This window comes from Pimephales promelas, chromosome 18 (genome assembly GCF_988280905.1).
Source record: "Pimephales promelas chromosome 18, fPimPro1.hap1.1, whole genome shotgun sequence".
NCBI lineage: Eukaryota > Metazoa > Chordata > Actinopteri > Cypriniformes > Leuciscidae > Pimephales > Pimephales promelas.
This window is the reverse complement of record NC_142786.1, coordinates 20854648-20878068: the sequence shown is the minus strand read 5'-3', so window position 1 is coordinate 20878068 and position 23421 is coordinate 20854648. Positions and strand designations below refer to the sequence as shown.

The 23421-nt window shown below is 37.1% G+C and overlaps 3 protein-coding genes across 4 annotated transcripts; all 3 read left to right on the top strand.

Annotated features, from left to right (window-relative positions):
- The first annotated feature begins 91 nt into the window (after nt 1-91).
- eef1a1l2 (eukaryotic translation elongation factor 1 alpha 1, like 2) lies at nt 92-6658 on the top strand. Its single transcript, XM_039680834.2, has 8 exons — nt 92-202; nt 1066-1221; nt 1871-2050; nt 2155-2451; nt 2566-2716; nt 5577-5833; nt 5914-6148; nt 6239-6658. Exons 2-8 carry the CDS (start codon nt 1078-1080, stop codon nt 6361-6363), a joined length of 1389 nt encoding a protein of 462 aa, XP_039536768.1. The 5' UTR covers nt 92-202; nt 1066-1077; the 3' UTR covers nt 6364-6658.
- A 1702-nt stretch (nt 6659-8360) lies between these two features.
- Nucleotides 8361-17023, top strand: LOC120485031 (cyclic GMP-AMP synthase). 2 transcript variants are annotated; one of them, XM_039680519.2, is made up of 7 exons: nt 8361-8544; nt 8885-8963; nt 9054-9286; nt 10308-10536; nt 12381-12644; nt 12823-12922; nt 16266-17023. In XM_039680519.2, exons 1-7 carry the CDS (start codon nt 8515-8517, stop codon nt 16771-16773), a joined length of 1443 nt encoding a protein of 480 aa, XP_039536453.2. In that variant the 5' UTR covers nt 8361-8514; the 3' UTR covers nt 16774-17023. The 2 variants fall into 2 exon arrangements, with proteins under 2 accessions (XP_039536453.2, XP_088979166.1); XM_089123040.1 differs by lacking the exons at nt 8361-8544; nt 8885-8963 and having other exon boundaries at nt 9047-9286.
- Nucleotides 17024-17519: 496 nt separating this feature from the next.
- Nucleotides 17520-22155, top strand: rpl11 (ribosomal protein L11). The gene is made up of 6 exons (XM_039681097.2): nt 17520-17619; nt 18179-18329; nt 18671-18777; nt 20871-21002; nt 21257-21367; nt 22078-22155. The coding sequence occupies exons 1-6, from the start codon at nt 17614-17616 to the stop codon at nt 22105-22107; spliced, it is 537 nt and encodes a 178-aa protein (XP_039537031.1). The 5' UTR covers nt 17520-17613; the 3' UTR covers nt 22108-22155.
- Nucleotides 22156-23421: the final 1266 nt, after the last annotated feature.

Sequence of the window (23421 nt, the reverse complement as noted above, 5' to 3'; positions counted from 1 at the left end):
CTACTTAAGTGATGTGTCCTCCGCCAATGGCTAGTAGTCAGTGCACAGTAAAGCTACCAATGGTACCCCTCTCCTAGGCAGTATCTATGTGGTTTAAGAGTTATCATATCCCACCCCTGTCTGAACCGGTATAAATTTAGACGGCCATTGAGACTCGCTCCTTTTTCTCCAGCCTGCACGGGGCGTCATTCGTTCTTGTCGGGTAAGTTTATTACTGTATTATTTACTCAATCCTTGTGATATGTCTAGCTTGACCTTAGCATAAGTAAAAATATCCTTTTAAAATCAAATTTTCTTCAGGTTAAATGTTCAGATCAGGTATTTTTCTCTTTGTTGGGTTTGGCAAGATTACATCAGGTTCCTTTTTTTATTTTTGCACTGCTGCCCCCTTTTCACTAACTTGTTGCACATGTAGAGAATAGATTTGTTGGCTAAGCTGGAGAGAACATGGCTGGTGCTGTCATTCCAGTCCTTCAACATGGAGGACAAGTGAACAGAGGGAGGGGAGGGTTGCCAAGTCTCAAAAGAAGCTTGAACTGAAAAATGCCTAATATAAGGGTTTCTTCACGAAAGTATGGGCTTTTTAATTAAATTCCGACGTGATCTAAATGATATCAAGCTGTAGGTGTAATTTAACGCTTAATCTCAAATTTTGTATGCTATGCGGTTTACCGTCACTGCCACAGCAGCTGTGTTAGAAACACCCTCACAGCAGCGTTAACTTTTTGTGTGTGTGCAATATGCAGAGGTAATATAATACGATGTAAAGTGTTAAATGTACTTTAAAAAATATTAAGCCTTTAAGTTTGCACTATTTTTGAAGCTGATAACATTTAATACGTGTTATCGCAGTCTGGAAATAAATAGGTCCATTTTAATGGACTTGGCAACAACAATGCTGCGCGTTCACGCAGACATAGCCCTGACTGTTCATACACTGTCGTTGTGATTTTAGTTTATTTTTCCTGCCATAGATATTCCAATTCCTTGAACACTAATTATGTGTGTTAAACATCGTGTCAATGTTTATGCCGTCGAAACTAATCCAGCAATGTCTTTCCACAGTACATTTACAATATGGGTAAGGAAAAGATTCATATTAACATCGTGGTTATCGGCCACGTCGATTCTGGCAAGTCCACCACCACCGGACATCTCATATACAAATGTGGAGGTATCGATAAGAGAACCATCGAGAAGTTTGAGAAGGAAGCTGCTGAGGTACGTCATCAGCCGAGTGACTGACTTCCGATGACTAATATATCCATATGACAAGAATATTCTGGGCGTGTCTTTTTTTAACACTGTGTTGTGAGCGACATCTAGAGTTTGGTTTTATTAGTATTTATTGATCAGTTCTGAATAACTAAACTGAGCATAAATAGTAGAATTTCTCTTAGAATATTCTGTATTCATGAAATGTTGAGCATTATGATAATTACAGTGGTTCAGTTAATACATAATTTGTAGATGTCATGTTTGAATATCTATCTATCTATCTATCTATCTATCTATCTATCTATCTATCTATCTATCTATCTATCTATCTATCTATCTATCTATCTATCTATCTATCTATCTATCTAATATAGTATCTATTTATCCATCCATCAATCATGTTTGAAAAGATGTTAAACTTATCTATCTATCTATCTATCTATCTATCTATCTATCTATCTATCTATCTATCTATCTATCTATCTATCTATCTATCTATCTATCTATCTAGCTATCTATCTATCTAGCTAGCTATCTATCTAGCTATCTATCTAGCTATCTATCTAATCTGTTTGTCTGTCTGTCTGTCATTATTTTGTCCATTCAGTCTCTCAAACATCTTATATTCTTCTGAATATTTTTTTCCATCAAGATGGGCAAGGGCTCCTTCAAATATGCCTGGGTGCTGGACAAACTGAAGGCCGAGCGTGAGCGTGGTATCACAATTGATATTTCTCTCTGGAAGTTCGAGACCAGCAAGTACTATGTCACCATCATTGATGCCCCTGGACACAGAGACTTCATCAAGAACATGATCACTGGTACTTCTCAGGTAAGCTTTTTGTTTTTCCAACATATCAATTACCGTTTACCGTGTATATTGCATTATATTTTTTTTAAATGTCATGATTTTTATTTGTCTCTTCCTCCACCTAGGCTGACTGTGCCGTGCTGATTGTTGCTGCTGGTGTTGGTGAGTTTGAGGCTGGTATCTCCAAGAACGGACAGACCCGTGAACATGCCCTGCTTGCCTACACTCTGGGAGTGAAACAGCTTATTGTTGGAATCAACAAGATGGACTCCACCGAGCCCCCCTACAGCCAGAAGCGTTATGAGGAAATCACCAAGGAAGTCAGCGCCTACATCAAGAAGATCGGCTACAACCCCGCCACCGTCGCCTTCGTTCCGATCTCTGGATGGCATGGAGACAACATGCTGGAGGCCAGCTCAAACGTGAGCGTCTGCCTTTTTCCTGGGTCGGAAGAAGTTACATAGGTGCATCTAAAGGGTTTGTGATTATTGCGATTGTTCATGCTTTGTCTTTTGCATTTTCTTAATGGATAATAGATGAGCTGGTTCAAGGGCTGGAAGATTGAGAGGAAGGAAGGTGCTGCCAATGGTGTAACTCTTCTCGAGGCCCTGGACTCCATTCTGCCACCCAGTCGACCCACCGACAAGCCTCTTCGCTTGCCTCTGCAGGACGTGTACAAGATTGGAGGTAACATTTGCCACCAACCAGGGTTATTATATTTTAGATTTTGTATTTTCAGTTTAGTCGGTTTAGCCTGTTCACTATAATTTGTATTTTTCATTATAGTTCATTTGTTCATTTAGTTGTTTTATTAGTTTGAGTATTTTGGGCCAGCCATAATTAATGTGCTAATTGTTATCATTTACAAATGCTTTTCATTTTCTCAGTGCAGTCCTCATCCAGGGGGCCTAAAATCAAATAAAAATATAAATATTTTAATTCACCCCCTCAACAAGTGTTTTTTTCTTTGACAAAAAACAGGTTTGCCTGTAATTATGAGGTCTAATATTAAAAGTATGATTTGTAGACTTGGAAAAGTCATAAGTATTGTTAGAGGTGGGCACAAATACATCAAAAACTATTTTGTTACAAAATACAAATACTGGCTCATGAAATGTATTTAAATAAAATACAAAATACTGATGTGAAAAATGTATTTAAATAAAATACAAGTAATTCGTATTTTGAAAATACAAAAATACTCCCACAATAATCTTATAAATAATAATAAAAATCACAATAGTCTTTTTCTGTTACTCTAAGGTCAATAACAAAAATAGTAGCAATAACACAAATATTATAAATGATTAAATTCAAAATGGCAAAGTAGCAAAATAAAAAAAATTGGGCATTTCACTAAATCCCTACAGGGCCTGAAATAGCACCCTATGACATAACCGGCATGTATAGCCAAGTTCACATCAATGGTGTGGTAGTTTTATACAAAATTGATATTTCTCATATGTAATACATTTATATTGTGTGAACGCTTGCTTATCATGGAGATTTCAGTAAATTTGTGACAGACGCGCCGTTTCATAAAAGGTAGGGCCTATGAAAGGTTAGGGTTAGGGACGACTTCGCGTGCAGCCGTGCACGAGCGCAAACCTCACAACACCCACCGCGTCGGTGATTGGTAACTTGGAACACTGTTTATTTAGGTTTTAGTGGTTGGTGAACCCATTGTTTTTGTGTGCAGATCTCAGAGTCTTGGTAGCCTACAGAGACACGGTTTTTCAAAACATTCCCATCCCAAGGCGGCATATACAACGCTTTTGCCAAAACGTAGACATCCAACGCACATGGCACCCTTTAGCGTCAATATAACATGCACAGAGTATGGGTAGGTTTAGGTCTGGGGTAGGGATAGGGTTAGACCACTAGGAGGCGTCATCTGCCTATATATATCTGCGTCTCATATTGACGCTAAAGGGTGCCATGTGCATTGGATGTCTACGCTTTGGCAAAACAAAGCTTCATATATAAATTAATGATGCCTTGGGATAAGAACGGGCTGGGTTTTTAGACGGCATGCTTCTGGGAAGGGCGGCTAGCGGATCGCTAACAAAAATGAGATGAATATGATAACTTATGTTTCTGCCTTTTTTGGGTCTGAAATCACAGCAAATATAGAATCAGAACTCTCTCTAGATAATACTCTTGACATGATACTCACAAGGCTCAACAAACTAAGGTAACACGCAGGTAAGAAATTCACAATGAACCAACACAGGACAGCAAACACAAGGGATGATATAGGGAGACACACTAATGACAAGAACAGGTGAAGCTGACAATGACAAGACGTGGAAAACAAGGGGACGGGGTACGTAACGAGACAACACAAACACATGGCCCAAAAAAAAGGCCATGTGCATGCACACAAAACATGGGTCTGTCATGATCCTGCCTCAAGACTAGAGAAAATCGAGGGCAGAATCATGACATTACTATGGTGATTTTTCTTAAGTATTTAAGTATTTGAAATACTCAAATACACTCCGTCAAAATATTTTGTTACAAACTACATTTTATTTTTTCCACACCTGCAAAATACAAATGACAAAATACACTAAAGTAATTAAATACGTATTTCAAATACATTTAATTGAAATACTGCCCATGCTATATACATTTGTCAAGTTATGCCAAGGCAAAATATTGTACTTACCTTATATTAGCCAGTACTTTCTAGGTAAGTACACTGTAAGTACTGTACTGTAAAAGGAAGCGTTACCAAATATTTTACAGGGTAAAAAAAAAGAAGTAAATTCAATAAGTGCCATTTTCATGTTTAATACAAACGGAAGTAAAGGTATCATATTTTATGTTATACCATGAATCCAAAACTAAAATGAATGTGTAAACTTTTTTTTTTGGTTTTTTTTGGAGACATGAAAATACATTTAATTTGTGTTTCCCAGTTGTATTGTTAATATTCGTTAGTGTGTAATGTTGCTGTTTGAGGATGAAAACGGTCTGTAAAGTTAGTCCCTCTAGCGGGAGTTATTCTCTATATCAGTGTCCGTGTTTCTGAACTCCTGAAACGCCTCCATTGTAGTCTTGAGTTTCTTCCGGGAGCGAACACGTCACAATATTGCTAATTTAAATAATTAATATGCAGAATGAAGGGGCGGGGCCTGGTTGAGTTAGTTAGTACTGTGTTGAAACTAATGGTTATGGTAAGGGGCGGGACATTTCCCAAACACACTCAAAAAGCGCTCGACCAATCACAACACACTGATCCAGATGACCAATCAGAGCACATTGTGCTTTTCAGAAAGAGGGGCTTCATAGAGACAGGAAGTAAACAGAGCGTTACTGACAGACTGGGAAGAGAGGAGCTGCAACAATGGAGAATATGTGGGAAATAATGAATGTGAAAGTGTCTAGTAATCAAGGCTTAGTAAAATGGCTTTTTAAGGTAAAAGTGTTTGCTGTTATTTTTTTGCTGTTTTCATAACAGTAACAACCCTGCCTCCATCCTTATTCACAATTTTCTCTGATGAGAGACCATGTTCAAGCGTTCTTTGTGTTTTTCCTTCAGGTATTGGAACTGTGCCCGTGGGTCGTGTTGAGACCGGAACTCTGAAGGCTGGCATGGTTGTGACCTTTGCCCCTGCCAACGTGACCACTGAGGTTAAATCTGTTGAGATGCACCACGAGTCCCTTGTCGAAGCTCTTCCCGGTGACAACGTTGGCTTCAACGTCAAGAACGTGTCCGTCAAGGACATCCGTCGTGGAAACGTGGCTGGAGACAGCAAGAACGACCCACCAATGGAGGCTGGCAGCTTCACGGCTCAGGTTAGAATATACTCGGATTGATTGTCCTTCTAACTGATAGAATGTAAAGTGCTTTATCATGTTACCCCTCTTCATCGCAGGTCATCATCCTGAACCACCCTGGTCAGATCTCTCAGGGCTACGCCCCAGTGCTGGACTGCCACACTGCTCACATCGCCTGCAAGTTCTCTGAGCTCAAGGAGAAAATCGACCGTCGTTCTGGCAAGAAGCTTGAGGACAACCCCAAGGCTCTTAAATCTGGAGATGCTGCCATTATCCTCATGATCCCTGGCAAGCCCATGTGTGTGGAGAGCTTCTCTCAGTACCCACCACTGGGTAAGTGTGATCATTTATGTCAAATATGCGATTTTACGTAAACATTCTGGTTGTGTTCAAACTCCTTACCATCCCGCTACTACTTTTCAGGTCGTTTTGCTGTGCGTGACATGAGGCAGACCGTTGCTGTTGGTGTCATCAAGGCTGTTGACAAGAAAGCGTCCTCTGCTGGCAAGGTCACCAAGTCTGCTCAGAAGGCTGCCAAAGCTAAATGAATCGTCCCATCAGACACACAGCAAGCCTCATTGAAAACCTACACTGCAATATTTCAGAACCTGAGCACGGTTTTAAAGGACTGGCTTATGCTGATAAAAACCCATCGTAAAAGCTTCAGAAGGAAAGGAGGAAATCATGTATTTCTGAACATATTTCAAGAAAATGATTAGTTAAATAAACAATGATCAGACATCACAGATTGTGCCATTATTCTTTCTTGTCAAAGTCAAAGCACCGTGAATGGGTTTTTATTGTAAGTGCTTTCATAAATAAATTATTTTTGAACATGATAAATATTTTTGCCTTAATATTCTTGCTTTTCTTTCATCTCTGCTGCTATTGTTCGCTAAAACTAAAATGATTCAAAATCATTTTGTCAGTTGAGATTTATTTAAAATATTTTAATTTGTAAAGTTGGAAAGGCTGAAATAAAATAAGTTGAAGTACTAAAATGACTAAAACTGATATATTAAATTAAAGACTAAATAGAAATAAAATAATAACAAAATGACTGGAAATTAAAATGTAAGCTAATTCATATAATACTATTATTATTATAATAGTATATAAATAATAGTAAACTAACACTGTTTGTCACCCACATATCCATACTTTTATGCACTAATGCTACTGTTGATTAAAAACACACATCATTCATAATTTTGTATAGGCCTAGTTAATTTTAACCAGGTGCTTAGATATAAAAAATGAGTTTTAATTTCATTGTCTGTTGTAACACTTTTATTTACACTATTGTATTTATGTACTGTTTATTTAAATTGTGTGCAGTCCACACAGAGTAATACTTTTAAAGACATTAAAGTTTGCACTTTGGTAAGTACATAACATCAGACCAAGGTCTTTGTACACACACACACACACACACACACACGCACGCACGCACGCACGCACACACACACACACCAGTGTTGGGAGTAACGCATTACAAAAGTAGTACATTACAGTAACATATTACTTTTTGCTGTAACGCAGTAGTGTAAGGCATTACTAATCAATTTTCAGTAATATTTTACTCGTTACATGTTCAGTGAGGCTTGTATTACAGTTGTATTACAGTATTGTCTGCTTTTACTTCTTAAAGGCAACAGACTGTGTGAAAGTTTTAAAGCAGTCTTTTAGTGCCAGTAACATTGTTTTTTCCTCATAAATGCGAACACAAAAACTAAAATAAAATGAATATTTTAAGTTCTATGGAGACTGGAGCAGTGTAATTAACTACAAAAAATATATTTTGCCTCCTATTTTTTTTTGTCACGCATGAATTTGTGTCTTTTCCCTAATATTAAAAATAAAACATAGACTGATATTTGTCTAATGTCTGGAGTCCTTTAAGGAAGTAGCCAATATACGTTACAATGCATGTATTTTCTGAGAATTTTTATTTCAAGTTTTGGGTGCAAATGTCATGTCTATAATGCTGGACTTCCCCAATTTTAAATAATTTATCCTCAACTAGTTTTGTGGTGTAGGTCTACGTATTTTATAATGTTAACTTCAAATAATACTAATAGCCTAATTTAAAGATTCAGCATTGGATCTGGACGGTAAGGAGAATAACGCTGGAGTTGGAAGAGGTGTGTCGCGATTCGGTTCGTGGATCTGAGTCATGTGGCGAATCGCGATTTCGGTTTCATATTGCATATCGTTAAAGCCCAAAAGTTAAGTTCTACTTAGTTATTTTGGTGAAAGTAACTCAAAAGTAATACATGAGTAATGTAACGCATTACAATTCTGAGACAGTATTGTAAGGTAATGAATTACTATAACAGTAATAAGTAATGTATTGCATTTGGAAGTCACTTGCACAACACTGACACACACACACACACACACACACACACACACACACACACACACACACACACACACACACACACACACACACACACACACACACATATATATAGAGAGAGAGATTTCAGCTGAAATGATTCGATCTTTACACCTGTAAATGAAACACCTGTGTGACCTCAGCAGGTAAACATCATGCAAATATGTGTTCCTTAAGTTTCGAATTTAAAGGATTACAGTCACACCCTTAACCTTTTACTGTAAAGTGAAAGATCGTCAAATGTGTCAGGGAGGAGCTTAGAGTCCATATATAGGCTACTTTGTGCTGTATCTCTGTAATGGATAATTTTCTCTCGACCAGGAAGCGGGTAAGTCTGCATTCATGCATATGATTGAGAAAGTTCAAATAACAAATAGATCAAATGTAGTTTCACGGTATGTGCCACAAAATCATCTAGATTAAACATCCTGTAAGTTTTTATCTTTTTACCTTTTAATGACTTTGTGCGTGTGCCAGTCTTTTGTTATTGTTGTAAGATACACACATAAGTGGATCAAAACATCCCTGATGTCTGTTCTGGATTGCAGCAGTTCAACGTTCTCAGTCTTAGAATTTATGAAAGCCGTAAAAAAGGGTATGCGCTATTTGGCTGTAAAATAAAAATGTCATGTCATTTGCATTGATAGGCTACTCCATGTAAATTTTAGGCAGGATTGAGCGTTGGAGGATCAAGACCTCGGGATATTCAACACAACATCATGGACAGTCAAAGGAGAATGAGATCAAGTAATGACATACTGTGTTTGTGCACTGTTGTCCTGAGGCAATTGTATTTAGTGTGGTTTTCAGAATAACCTGTTTGTTCTTTTATGATAGATGTAGTTTCTGTTGGAACTCATCCTGGAGATGATATTTCGCCGGAGCTGGACCGCTTGATCAAGCAGAGAGGTCGAGATCTACGGGTGCGTAAGGTTGACCAACAGAATGCTGTGAAGATAGTAAACCATCTGATCGAAAGCCTTCTGGAATTCCTGAAGAATAATGAGGATCAGCCCTTCTTCAGGGAAGTCTCGGTTCTCACCAGCGGCAGCTACTATGAGATGGTGAAGGTGAGAAATATCAGTACTGACAAAAATCAGCTAGTAGTGTCTAAAAGTAAGTTAAGTTCACTTTAAAATTAATTTTTGATATGTTTTAGATTACCTCAAGGACATCCAAGATGTAGCTGTCTTTAGTTTCAATTTTGATATTTTTAGGTCAAACCGTTCTTGTCTGTCAGTCATATAATGGAGATCTATGGTCACCACCTCAAAGAGCATAAGACACGAAACGAGCGGTTTGTGTGAGAAAACGAACAGTATTTATATCGTTTTACCTCTTATAACCACAGCCACAAAGCGCCCTTGCCCTCAGATCACTCGGACGTGGCTGAGGTAAAAACGATATAAATACTGTTCGTTTTCTCACACAAACCGCTCGTTTCGTGTCTTAGGCCATCAATGTGTACTTACATTTACGAGTCATTAAATAATGTTTAATCTGGACTTCTCTGTGCATGCTCTTTGAGGTGGTGACCATAGACCTCCATTATATGACTGATAGACACGAACGGTTGGACCTAAAAATATCCAAATTTAAAATACATGTGGAAACAAAGACACCTACATATTGGATGTCCTTGAGGTAAGCTAAAACATATAAAATACACACTACTGTTCAAAAGTTTGGGATTTTTTAAAAAGAAATGAATGCTTTTATTCAGCAACAAGGAAGCATTAAATTGATAAAGTGACGGATTTATTTTTAATTTTTGTACTCATCGAATAATACAGAAAAATATATTTAACGGTTTACACAAAAATATGAAGCATGAACCAATCTGTATTGATAATAATAATAAAAAAAAAAATATGCTAAAAATTCAGCTTTGATCACAGGAATAAATTATATTTTTAAAATATACTCACATTGAAAACTGTTATTTTAAATTGTAAAACAAAAACATTAAAACATCTTACCAACTCCAAACTTTTCAATGGTAGTGTAATACATCTCGAAGAACAAAGTAATGACTTGCATAATGTGCATAATGCATAATGTAATGACAAACATGAATTTTATTACCAACAGATCAACAAGCCCAATGAGTTTGACATTATGCTGAAACTGAAAGTCCCAAGGCTTGAAATGTCAGAACTGGAAGAATATCAAGGACTGTTTTATAATTTGAAGCTTTTAAAAGGCACACGCGAAGAAATCAAGCACTTTCTTCTGGAAGATGAACGGACCGTCTCAGCCACCAAAATCAAAGCAGAAATGCACCGCTTGGTCCGTAAATTCATTAGCACACATTTTAAAGGTGTGTTGGTCAGTTTCTCAACAAGTTCACTCACATGTTCAGATGGCTCTTTTTACTCTACCAGTTAAAAGTTTGGGGTTGTTTTTTTTTTTAATTTTATGTTTTGTCATATTTTTTTTCTCCCAAAAATACAGTAAAAATAACATCTCTCCGAAATAGTATTACAATTGAAAATGCAGTTTATTATAAAAATGTGAATATTTAAAAAAAATGTAATTTATTCCAGTGATCAAAGCTGAATTTTCAGCATCATTACTCCACTCTTCAGTGTCACATGATCCTTCAGAAATCACGCTAATATGATGATTTGCTGCTCATGACACATTTCTGATTATTATCAATGTTGAAAACAGTTGTGCTGCTTTAAGGTCTAGTCAGTAACTTTTTGGGGTTAAAAATTATTCAAAATAACTTTTTTTAACAAGTACATAACCAGCCAGTCTTCAAAACTCTTGCCGTAGCTCGATGTTTTTAATTCCAGTGGTACTGGTGGATTTCCACGAGGGATTCGTGCATATCTTTGCGTCATTAAAATTAACAATTTGAGAACAAAGTATAATTTTTTCAGTTAGTTGGTCACAACAAAAGTGGATGTTACTTTTTCAGACATTTTCCAGTGAAAGTTATTATGTTGGTCATACTTCCAAAAAGTGTAATCTGTGATTGCGATTGCCAGTATCCACACCGCCGCGGTGATTGACAGCTGCACACTCTTCTCAAACATTGCGTTCTTCCACTCAATGTCGAAGTACAACTCACGTAAAGTTGATAATGCCGCGATTGACTGCAATTGCAGATTTCAAACAGAGATGGCGACAAAGAGGAAAAACTGCAGACTGCAGCGTTAAAGTCAGCATGAAACTTAAAACTTCTGTTATTCTTTTCTTCCTTTACAGTCTATAGCCCTATTCACACGGGATAAGTATTACCTGGTGACCTCTAGTCATTTGTAATAATTGCAGAGGATGTCTGAGATCTATACCCCTAGCAAATCGGCCATGCCTGTATTTTGTAAAGTGAAAATTCCCCCACAAATGACCTACTATATTTCGCTGAACACTGAGGTCCTGTGATAATATTAGTCCCGTGCGAATCGGTATCTCTGTGATATGGCCGGATCGTAGGCTATATCATTTTTTCATGGTTTTTCTTTCATGCGCCTTTTTATCCATCTTTCGCAAAGAATGGAGGCTGTGTCGGAGTGTTTTAGTAGTATTTTGGGTGCTGGGGCATATCGCTATATACAACTACACAATTTGCAGAAAAGAAAGCTGAGAATCAATAGAGATGAGGATGAGATGAATGACGTGTATAGCAGCATGCGGTTAGGAACTTTATTCTATTGATGTCATAATATATCATACTAGACCTATAACGAAAAGCAATTTCCAACCATCATCAGAACGCTTTATTGACGTCATATCCGGGAGATAAGTCAGTAAATTTGAGTAAAATCACAGGCTTTGTTTATCCCGTGCGAATGCGCCACATGAAATTCAGATGTGGCAGGGTACTGTAATTTCTAAATCGCACAAGGTTGCCAGATAATACTAATCCCATGCGAATAGGGCTTATGAGTGTGACATATATTGAAGTGAAACGGCTGCTCAAACCAGAAAAAATTTAGGACGGGACTTGATGTGAAAAATGTGATGCATTTTTTAGCTGGAATGTTTAATGGATTGAAAGTTCAGAAGAACAGCATTTATTTGAGGCAGAAATATTTTTGTAACACAATAAATGTCTCTTTCTGAATAAATAGACATTTCTTTCTTTAAACCTAAACTTCAGTGATGTATCGTATTATACATTGAGAGTGTTTTTGGTTCTGTCGCCCCTCACAGGTCAAGGGTGGGTGATATGCAGGAAACAGCTAAATTCACCGGCAGTGACTCTTGAGTTTAACAACAAAGAGAAAGAAGATGAAATTATGTCTGTAGATATCGTACCTACTCTCGAGGTGCCACAAGGATGGCCACAAGCGGCACGGGCCGGTCCCAATATAAACAACTGGCTTGGAAAGAAATGTCGCCGCCAGTTTGTAAGCAAGGCTGTGTATTTCGTCCCAAAGAGACCTAAAGGAAGAAACCTCAAAGATGATGCCAAAGGTATTCTGGAAGTTATTCCTTTTTTTTCTTTTGGGAATCAGTTAAGACATTTTGTCCTAGTATATCATCTTTTTTGGTGTTAAATGTTCTTTAAAAATGTGTCAATTTCTATTGTCAAAACAACATATATTTTATATTAGAAGCATTTTGTTTATATATTTGCGGTATATGTTTTCAGAGAGCTGGCGGATATCCTTCTCTCACATTGAAAAAGAGATGATGCAGTATCATGGCCATAATAAGACGTGTTGTGAGAGTTTTTCCAATAAGTGTTGTCGGTAAGTAGGTTCATTAAAGTTTTGGTCACTCAAAAATTTTAAATTGTGTCATTAATTACTCACACTCATGTCGTTCCAAACCCGCAAGACTTTCATTCATCTTCAGGACAAAAATTAAGATCTTTTAAATGAAATATGAGAGCTTTCTGTCCCTCCATTGACAGCTATGCAACTACCACTTTCAAGGCCAAGAAAGGTAGTAAAGACATCTTTAAAATAATGTGACTCCAGTGGTTTAATTATTGCATTGCATTTAATTTACAGCATGCGGTTAGGAACTTTATTCTATTGATGTCATAATATATCATACTAGACCTATAACGAAAAGCAATTTCCAACCATCATCAGAACGCTTTATTGACGTCATATCCGGGAGATAAGTCAGTAAATTTGAGTAAAATCACAGGCTTTGTTTATCCCGTGCGAATGCGCCACATGAAATTCAGATGTGGCAGGGAAACGTACGTTCAGAAAACGTAAGTATACACTCATGTCGTTCCAAACCCGCAAGACTTTCATTCATCTTCAGAACAAAAATTAAGATCTTTTAAAGGTGCCATCTGTAATAATTGGGGTAAAAATATCCAAAAAATGAGCTACACGCAACAAAAGAATGAGAAGAAATAAGTGCAATGATGTAATTAAAAAACTGACAAGTTATAGTGCTGCCGAGATATAAACCTAAATTAGCATGCTAAATTACTAGCCCCGGCCCGGCAGGTGTCGTAATACCAGTTCCGGCCATGGGAGGCGGTATGCAGGCGGGCAACGTTACCACCAGCCAAACTGCAGTACACGAGTGAGTTGCGCTCGCGCAGGCTTGTGTGTACTTGAACCTGATGTCAGTCGTGTGGAAATACAGCCCAATACTACATTTCAGTTCAGGGAAGAGTTCAAAAAATGATTGGTCGATATTATGCATGAGGAATACATTTTGGTAAGTTGTAGCATACTGTATCTTTCAACAGTGTTCGGGTTCTTTTTCCATTAGCTAGTAGAGACGATCGGTTCACGTGCGCTAGGGATCTCTGGTGTAACATGTACAAGCGCCAAAACGGTATTTATTGTTTGAATTGCATAATAAAATTGACAGAATCTAAGAGCTTAACTAACCTGCTTGCTAAGTGTTAATTGCATGTGTCTCACGGTGAATTCGTGAGAGTTGGCAGCTTTGAATGGCGCTAGGTTGATCAACATCAGCGAATGCTGTCTGTCAAATTAATTCAAACTAACAATAAAAGTGTAATATGAACAAAACGAATACCGTAAACTTAAAATAATAGCCCGCAGGCTTTTATTTTCCCATATCGTCGAAATGCAACAGCTTGTTTTTGAGACAAGCATCTATGAGTCGGTCTTCATCATTTAGTGTTGAGATGTTGTTCATTGAGTCTCTGATCTCTAAAAATCTCCAAATGCTCCACGTGAAACTGCGGTCTTCCGACCTTTTACTATCGTGACAAATGATTTGAATAATATTTGGAGAAAGAGAGCAAAACAGCGCTCGCTTGTGTTGTTTGAAGACGTGAGTGCGTGCGGCCGCGGCACAACACATTTTCTGGAGGTATACTGCCCCCATCTGTTATGGAATATGGAATATTTTTTGATTTTTAGTTCCAGATGGCACCTTTAAATGAAATATGAGAGCTTTCTGTCCCTCCATTGACAGCTATGCAACTACCACTTTCAAGGCCAAGAAAGGTAGTAAAGACATCTTTAAAATAATGTGACTCCAGTGGTTTAACCTTGATTTTATGAAACAACGCAAGTGTTTGTTTGTTTGTTTGTGCAAAAAGGCATTATTTACCACTTTAATAACAAATTCTCCAACGCATGTTCACGAGAGCACAAAGACGCATTTGTGTAGTGTTGATGCGAAAGTAGACGTTGCTGCGTGAACGTGGATTGAAGATTAATATTTAGTAAATAAAGTAGTAAATTATGTTTTTTTTCACGCACAAAACGGATTCATAAAATTGAGGTTAAACCACATGTATTACTTTAATGATGTCTTCATTTCTGAGCCTTGAAAGTGGTAGTTGCGTAGCTGTCAATGGATGGACAGAAAGCTCTCATATTAACTGACTTCTCAACGGTTGAGCACATTTTGAGTCACTTTATTTTATTGAGAGGAGTACCTAACTTAACTCAAACTGATTGAGCCATCTCTATCATATGGTTGAGGTATATTATGCCAAGAAAAAAATACCACTAGATTTCACAGTGTCAATCAACAGCACTTGTCACAACACTTCTTCTAACATGGATGTAAGAAACAAATAAATCACCCCAGCCATGTGAACTGTTTTTGGTGAAATTTTGAAAGCAAAGCATTTTTTTTTTACATATTACACTGTAAGAGCCCTAACTTTACAAAATGATGTTACTTGGTGCTATGAAAAAAACTTAAGTATATTTTTAATAATTTTTCAAAAACATGCTCAACCAAACGGTTGGTTTGGCACATAACGGTTAATTGTCACCCCCCTTTTTGAGAATGGACATTAAAATGCACTATTGTAACTTGGTTGTAATTCAAGTATGCTTTGGAATAAAGACCTAAGTTTAGTCTTGTTTTAAAGAAAACACTCAGCAGATTATTGCTGAAGTAAAAGCACTTCAAAAAATAAAAGTATGAAATAGTTATGGAAGATTTAAATTTATATACTGTACTAAATATTTTTTCTTTTATATAAAATATATATTTTACAAAATATTTTTTCCTATAAATTTACTATAAAATCAAAGCCATATATCTTACCAAGTTTTGTTCCAAATTTGAAGCTGATATCACAAAAATGTAAGTTCTCATGAGCTTTTGTTTAGGTGTAATACCAAAAATGACATAAATTCCATTGAATTTAATTCTATGCATTCTGCTGTAACAAATTAATACATTTCTGTCCAGATATGACTTCTGTTACAAAATATGGAACCTTGAGACCTCGAGACCTTTCTGACAATGTTTTTTGTCAAGACTAGAAAAGGTTTTGTTAATTATGATGGGAAATGAAAAGTATGGCAAAGTGTATGAATTCCAGTACCATTTATTAACATTAAGTGACATCTCAATCATTTGGTAGAGGCCGATATTAAAAAAAAATAATAATAAAATAAAAAAAATACATTGAGTGTGGTTACTAGTGACAAAAGAAGATAAGAAATATCTTTTTTCTTAGTGCGGAATTCAAAAGGTTTAAAAGATCTTCATTTGTGTTCTGAAGATGAACGAAAGTCTTACAGGTTTTGAACGACATGAGGCTGAGTAACTAATGACAAAAATGTTATTTTTAGGTTAACTCTGCCTTTAAAACCATGCTTTCCCTGTTCTCTCTTCTCTTAGGAAACGTTGTTTGCAGCTTCTCAAGTGTCTGATTGAGGGACTGAAGCAGCGTTATCCCAAAGAGCTTGAGCCTCTGTGTTCCTACCACGGGAAAACAGCCTTCCTCCATGTGCTGTCTGACCGAGTGCAGGATTCCCTCTGGTCTCCAGCCCAGCTGTCTGTCTCCTTCATGAAGCTATTTGGATACTTTGAGCGACGTGCACTAGATGGTTCTCTACCTCACTTCTTCATTCGCCAGCATAATCTGTTCTCTCCGCCTGCGTTTCCCAAAAGGGCGCTTGCATTTCTGACCAATGTCCTGAAGGAGCAAAGAGAACTGGGGCTCCCTGTTTTAAAGGTGCCGAGTCCTTCCGCTGCTCTTGTTCCTGACACTGATGCTCTTATTCACCCAAACCCAGTCAATGGCACTGACAGTATTGTTGCCTATGAATGTTCTTTTAGGTATGTCTATATCTATATCGGGTTAGTGGTTGTTATTGTGTGTGTTGGAATCGGATGTGCATTTTAAAAAAAGATTTTGTAGAATCCTCTCCAAATGGAAAAATAGGCCTTATCATTGTACAATTCAAGATGTTTGTTTTTATTAATTAAAATATTATTAGTCATGTGAAACTTAAGATTATGCATTTATGCTATATGCTTAAATTATGTTTGTGTTTTTTTTTCTTCCAGAAATGTATAGTCAAAAACAGTGCATGTAAACTCTTTTTTTGTATGGATGATCATTGTAAACTGTGCAAATAAACATGTTAAAAGTATCTTTTCACATTTGAAAAACATATTTGATGTCTATTTTCTGAAGAATAAATCTGAAAAAAAAAAATATTTATATTTATATGGGCCACTAAAACTGTGAACTTCCTTTCCTCATAAAGTGCCATTTATCTCTATAAATGTAGGCCTATTACAATTTGGTACTTTTAAAAGCGGCTAACTTTTGATTAAGACGTGTTTGAAATTCAGATGTGAAATCTGATTTAATAAACTCCAATTTTCCAGTTTTCCGAACAAATTTGCAGGTAATATGACAAAAGATCATAATATGTCATCACACGTGAGTCCACATTCGGTTTTTTTTACAGGATATCAAACATTTTCAAGCATGTATACGTAATATCAAATATGTATACTTGTCCTAGCACAATTTAACAATAGGCCACCTTATCAAAAAAAACCTTTTTTATACTGTCTATGGACAAAACACCAATTTTGATGTTATGAGTCTTTAAATAATACCGGAAGCTCGTCCTTGAGCGCAAAGCATGATGGGAAGTGTAGTTCTGAGTGGTTAAACGCAAGATAAATTCTCTGCGCCGGAAGTGTTTCGTCCTTTTCTGAGTGATCAAACATGGCGGTGAGTACAGCAGAAATTGTGATCACGAAGGAGTATCAGTAAAATCAACTAACATCTTCTTGTTTTTATGCAACAATCACGTAAAGCACAACGTTATCAGTCGCTGTTGATGTGACGAGCAGAATGATGGCGATATTTGTGGCCTGAATGATTTGATGCGGCGTAGATTGGCGTTAGCTTCACCGTAGTGCCGACACGGCATGTCATTGACTCGTTTAAAGTTACTTGTGTGTTTTTAATACTGTCTGAACTTTGTTTTTATAAAGCAAATAGAATCCGAATGATTAACCAAGAGCTCAGTTGTATGTAGTACTCAATATGACAGTATGTTGACTTGTAATGCCATGCTAGCTCCTCTCCAAATGGTGGATATGTCCGGGCATGTTCATTAGAGTTCGCCTCTTGAAGAGCTTACACCACTAGTAACGTAACGTGCTAGTGCTATAACGCAAAACAGCGATGGTTTTATTTGAGCTACAGCTTTTGCATGATATTTAGAGAGCTGGTGGTGCAGGTTTGTGAGAGACCGTGTTCATGACAGCTATATTTCTCTGTACAGGAACAGGCCGAGAAGAAGGAGAACCCGATGAAGGAGCTTCGCATCCGCAAGCTGTGCCTGAACATCTGTGTCGGAGAGAGTGGTGACAGACTGACCAGAGCTGCTAAAGTGCTGGAACAGCTGACCGGACAGACTCCTGTCTTCTCCAAGGGTAGGCGACATGCACAAATTATACATTTTCAAGTGTTACAATCATTTGTTAAACAAGCTCATTGTTCCATCGAATTATTGTTTAGAGATTGCTAACTGCAATCTTGTATATGTACATTTATGAAATCCATAACAAGAGAGCTACCCCTGATAACAGATCACTCTTGTAATGTGGATTCATGCATTTTCTGTAAAGCTGCTATGAAATGTGGATTGTGAAAAGCGTTATACAAATAAATCAATTGAATTTTTAGCATTCTGATACACCTGATGAATGTGGAGTGACACTTGTTGCTGTTTGTAAAGTTGAGCCATGCATTAATTGCAAATGTTTCCCACCAGCCCGCTACACTGTGCGATCCTTTGGTATCCGTAGAAATGAAAAGATTGCAGTCCACTGCACGGTCCGTGGAGCCAAGGCTGAGGAAATCCTGGAGAAGGGACTGAAGGTGAGAGGAATGTGTTATTGGAATTGACTATTTGGCTAACAATTAGCCATGACTCTACTTCTATCCCTCACACTGTGCGAATTCGGACACTTGGGAGGTTGTGAGCCATTGCACGTGTTACAAGTCAGTTATTCTTGTGTATCCAGACCTTCAGACTCCCGACAGAAGGTCTGGACTCCAAAGCAGCTTTCATTGGCTGAGGAGTGCCCAGAGGCCGTCTCTGATTGAAATGTAAAGCTACCAGTTTGTTTTGTTCATTAATGTAAATACCCTTGACATGAATGTTATAAGGATAATGCGACAAGCATTTCGCTTTTCTTCGTCACGGCAACCTTTTCACCAATATTTATATGACTTCTCAGACAGATGCAGGTTATCGCACGCACTCTGCCGATCTCTCTCATTCACTGTCTGTGCGAAGCCTCTGTGGGCTACAAATCACTACAATAAACGGTCTTGATATCACAATGAACCAGCTTAACAATCAATACCCATGCATGTTCAAAACAAGAAGGGTATAGCCTTATAAATAAACGTGTTTATCGCGGTTGCTTTCAGTCCTCTGTGGTTGACTCGTCAGTAGCGCGGCACTACAATTCTGCGGTTATCGTGACAGCCCTGGGCCCGTTGTGCATGCCAAGCGCGCTCATAATGTAAGAGACGCTGGCGTGACCACAACATTTCCCAACATCAAATGGTAAATGTAATGTAAGTGGAACGAAACTGAGCAACTCGTTAATTGTCTGGTTGTCAGTTTGGACCAATGCAGTGCCAGCACCACTGTTAGTAGAAAGCCAAATCCAGTCAATAACGCATTTGAATTTGCCACTGAAGTAATAACATTGCTGTGAGATCTTGAGAAACATTCCCATTGCTCCGTTATTAACGGATCAAACAGTGCTGAGGTGGAAACCAGGAAGAAACATTGTGCTATGAATGAACTATTCAATGTCCACATGTCAGCAACATTCACCATGGATTTACTGTAGTAACACTATTAACTGTAATCATGGAAGTTTGACCAGAATAGTAGGCTATAATGCTTTCAAGTAACATCACGTCGGTTTTATTTTGACATTATGAATACAATTGCTGCCCTAAAATGGTAATCTGAACTAAAATAAACCTTTTATCACAAGCTACTATAATATTACATTTCATTTTGTCTAAGGAGCTGTTTTGTTTTTACATGCTCCTAAGAAAAGTCAAGTATAGCTCCATCATTGCTCAAAGTATAAAAAAAATCGTACTATAGACCTTATTCAGAGCAGCGCCATGACCGGTATGAAAGTAAGCCTGTGAGGGATAGACTTGCCATGTTTCCAATGGCATCCGCTGTAAAAAGCTGAATAAAGCTGCTAGATTACTTACAATTTCCCACAGCTTATATTGTCTTGAGTTTGTCAACTGAAATTTCTTGGAAAGATATTTTTCCAGTGTTTCATGAGCAGAAAAATCCGAAAACACATTAAATAACAGTACAGCCCATTGAAAAGATGCATGTCCATCCCTCACAGCCTTGCTTTAATTTTCATTAAAAATCAAAGATGGCGCTGCTGTGAATACGGTGTATTTTTAATAACATAATTAAAAAAAATAATTTCTCTGGCATTTCTTTCTTTTTGCTGTATCGAAAACGTACTGAACCGTGACACAAGTGTATCGTACCGAACTGTGAGTTTTGTGAACAGTTACACCCCTAAACAGCACAGAACTCAAAATCAACAAAACAATTAGATGGTGTATTTGTGTGTTAGTGTATGTACAGTATAGCCACTGGAATGTAATCTGCATAAATCTAGCCTATTGTGACGTTGTTATGTATGATTTGGCAATAGGAAACAGCCTATACACCGATCAAAATCAGGCTGACTCCCTGAACATGTTTAAAAATTATCAGGAGGTGTACGTAACCTACACGGCTTGCACAATGTGAGCTATACGAGCATCAGTTTTTCTCCAGAGAGAAAAAAAGAAATCACCTGCGAGCTCATACAACAAAAAATGTAAATGTACTCCCAACTTCCAAAAGTCCACAGTGGGTTTAAAAAAAAATCATTCGTCTTTTTTAATTATTTTTTTATTTTGTCCAGGTGCGTGAGTACGAGTTGAGGAAAAACAACTTCTCAGACACCGGAAACTTTGGCTTTGGTATCCAGGAACACATTGATTTGGGCATCAAGTACGACCCAAGCATTGGAATCTACGGCTTGGACTTCTACGTGGTGAGCACGCATTTACATTACAGTTGAACCTGTTAGAATTAAGGCTTTTAGGAGTTTGTTTTGAGTTGTGCAATGGTTTTTGTCTCTACACTCAGGTTGGTTGAAATTACTAGTTAAATGGATGTTATAAAAATGGGTATTTGTGGGATACCGTGCAAAACGGATGAAAACAATCACATAGTTTAACTTTAACCTGTAACTGTTGTGTTTCTGTGATGGATATGGCCAAGTAATTCTTTACCTGTGTACTATAGGTTCTTGGCAGACCTGGTTTCAGTATTGCTGACAAGAAGAGGAAGCAGGGCCGCATCGGTGCCAAGCACCGGATCCGCAAGGAGGAGGCAATGCGCTGGTTCCAACAGAAGGTGTGTTTAATACCTGTTACACAACTCGACTCCATTCCCAAACAGTCCTTGTTCTAGTGTATCCTAATTTTTTCACAGATTGCTGGCCTTGTTTGGCTAAATACTGCGTCCCAGTTCTTTCTTTGCTCGTTTGTAGTTGATTTGATGCTAGACAGACGTGTTTGCTGTTTTTGGAGCAGTAGCTGTTATTTTTTTTTTTATTTATTTATTTTTTTCCAGTTTAATTAAGAGTGAGCCAGAAGTTGAACAATCCTAAAATTGTGCTGTTAAAATGGGCAAACAAGTGGTTCAATCATTCAAGGTTAATGATGGAAATAACTTTTACTAGTTTCAGTGTGTGCAGTGCATTCCATATGATTTTGATTTATATATTTATTAAAATAAATATTACTTTTAATATTAATCTTTTAATTTGTCAGAAGTTCAAGCCTCTTTGTATATAGATATACTGAAGATAAATCCTCAGTTCACATTCTAGTGCTGACTAATGTTGATAATAACTTTGTCTTAGTGTTTTTCAATTCAATTTTTAATAAATGTAGGCTAATGAGAACCATTTTATTTTTCTGTGAAGCTGCTTTGAAAAAAAAAAATATATATATATATATATATATATATACACAAGTAAGATGAGCTGTAAATTTAGTAGATAAGTCCAGTGTGTCTTCTGTTCTTCTGAATTTCCTTACACCATTTTCTTTGTGTTTCAGTATGATGGCATCATCCTCCCCGGCAAGTAAAGGACCACCTTTTTGAATTTGTAACACAAATAAATGAAAAATCCAAAATTTGATGCAGTCCGTGTCTTTATTTGTGTGAAGTACAGTTGTGGTGTGTTGCTCAATTAACTTCTTTTATTTGTGTGGCAAATTATGACTTAAATGAGATGACAATTTTGGGAAGCAATTTTGAAACCATAATATCAGCTGTACTTGTTTGTATACTCACTGTAAAAGGTAATGCACGATTTACCAGCTTTTTCAAATCAACTTCAATCAGGGTTCCTATGCATTTTTGCAAAGTATGGAAATTTGAATAATTTGCAAGTCTGGAAAAGAGAAATTTCAGGCTATTTCACTTGTTTAGTTTTCTAAAATCTAAAATTCATACAAGCACTGTGATTTCACGGCTAAAGTTTAATGATTGTGGAACACTACTGAATGAATTTAATGTGCACGTTTGTACTTATGAAACTACTTTCGAGTTGAGACTAAATGATTTAGCTGAAATGCCACTTGAACCAGCAAACGACCAGCTAAATTAGACTGTACTTTGCTGTTTGGTGATTGTGCAATCAATGTTTGTCGAACCACATTTACAGAAGTGAACGGTTATCCAGGTGAAAATGCAATTTATAAAGCATTTTAGGTTTATGCAAGTGCACATTTGAATCATTTGTTTAACATGGACTGAAAAATGTCTATCAACAGATTTTTAGTTTCAGTGAGCTCAATTAAGTCGGTCAGGTTACTTTAAGTTAAAACATCATTTTTTTCAGTGTAGGTGATAGTAATTTTAGGAAGAGCTGATACCTTCTTGATATCCTTGGATAAGATTTTATTTTTCCTAATCTAAAGACTTGTGTGGTGGTGTGATGCTATTTGAAGTACATCTATTTATTGCTAAAACACTTCAGACAGTTGAGGGTGAACTGGTGACTGGTTATGACGGTTCAAAGGAATGAAGAATGAAGAGACGTTATTTTGTTTTTAATCAATTTTGCTTTATTTAGTTAAATCCCAGAGAGATCTAGTCCTAGACACACTTCAGACTCCTAAATCTGTATTTTCAATGTCATACTTACATTTTCATTTTGTGTTTCTATTACTGACAGTTTTGTTGTGTGTTTTACTGGTTCCTTTTACTGGTCTTTATCCTACAATTATAGGTGGTAGTTGTGACCACTACACATGCAGGTAAAGACCCTTTAATGACAACTTTAAACAAGTTATATCAATGCTTGTAAGCATGAAACATTTCATCGATAGCCAGTCTATAGTCTAACTGGTGTGGTGTTATGCACATTCTTTGGTGGGCAATATCAATGTATTGGT

What these genes read in the sequence shown, in the direction of transcription:
- eef1a1l2 (XM_039680834.2), top strand. Translation starts at nt 1,078, where the DNA reads ATGGGTAAGGAAAAGATTCATATTAACATCGTGGTTATCGGCCACGTC. An exon ending in TGATCACTGGTACTTCTCAG is followed by an intron (nt 2,051 to 2,154) that starts GTAAGCTTTTTG and finishes TCCTCCACCTAG; the next exon opens with GCTGACTGTGCCGTGCTGAT. An exon ending in CTCTCAGTACCCACCACTGG is followed by an intron (nt 6,149 to 6,238) that starts GTAAGTGTGATC and finishes ACTACTTTTCAG; the next exon opens with GTCGTTTTGCTGTGCGTGAC.
- LOC120485031 (XM_039680519.2), top strand. Translation starts at nt 8,515, where the DNA reads ATGGATAATTTTCTCTCGACCAGGAAGCGG. An exon ending in TCAAAGGAGAATGAGATCAA is followed by an intron (nt 8,964 to 9,053) that starts GTAATGACATAC and finishes CTTTTATGATAG; the next exon opens with ATGTAGTTTCTGTTGGAACT. An exon ending in GCTACTATGAGATGGTGAAG is followed by an intron (nt 9,287 to 10,307) that starts GTGAGAAATATC and finishes TATTACCAACAG; the next exon opens with ATCAACAAGCCCAATGAGTT.
- rpl11 (XM_039681097.2), top strand. An exon ending in GACTCCTGTCTTCTCCAAGG is followed by an intron (nt 18,330 to 18,670) that starts GTAGGCGACATG and finishes GTTTCCCACCAG; the next exon opens with CCCGCTACACTGTGCGATCC. An exon ending in ACGGCTTGGACTTCTACGTG is followed by an intron (nt 21,003 to 21,256) that starts GTGAGCACGCAT and finishes TGTGTACTATAG; the next exon opens with GTTCTTGGCAGACCTGGTTT.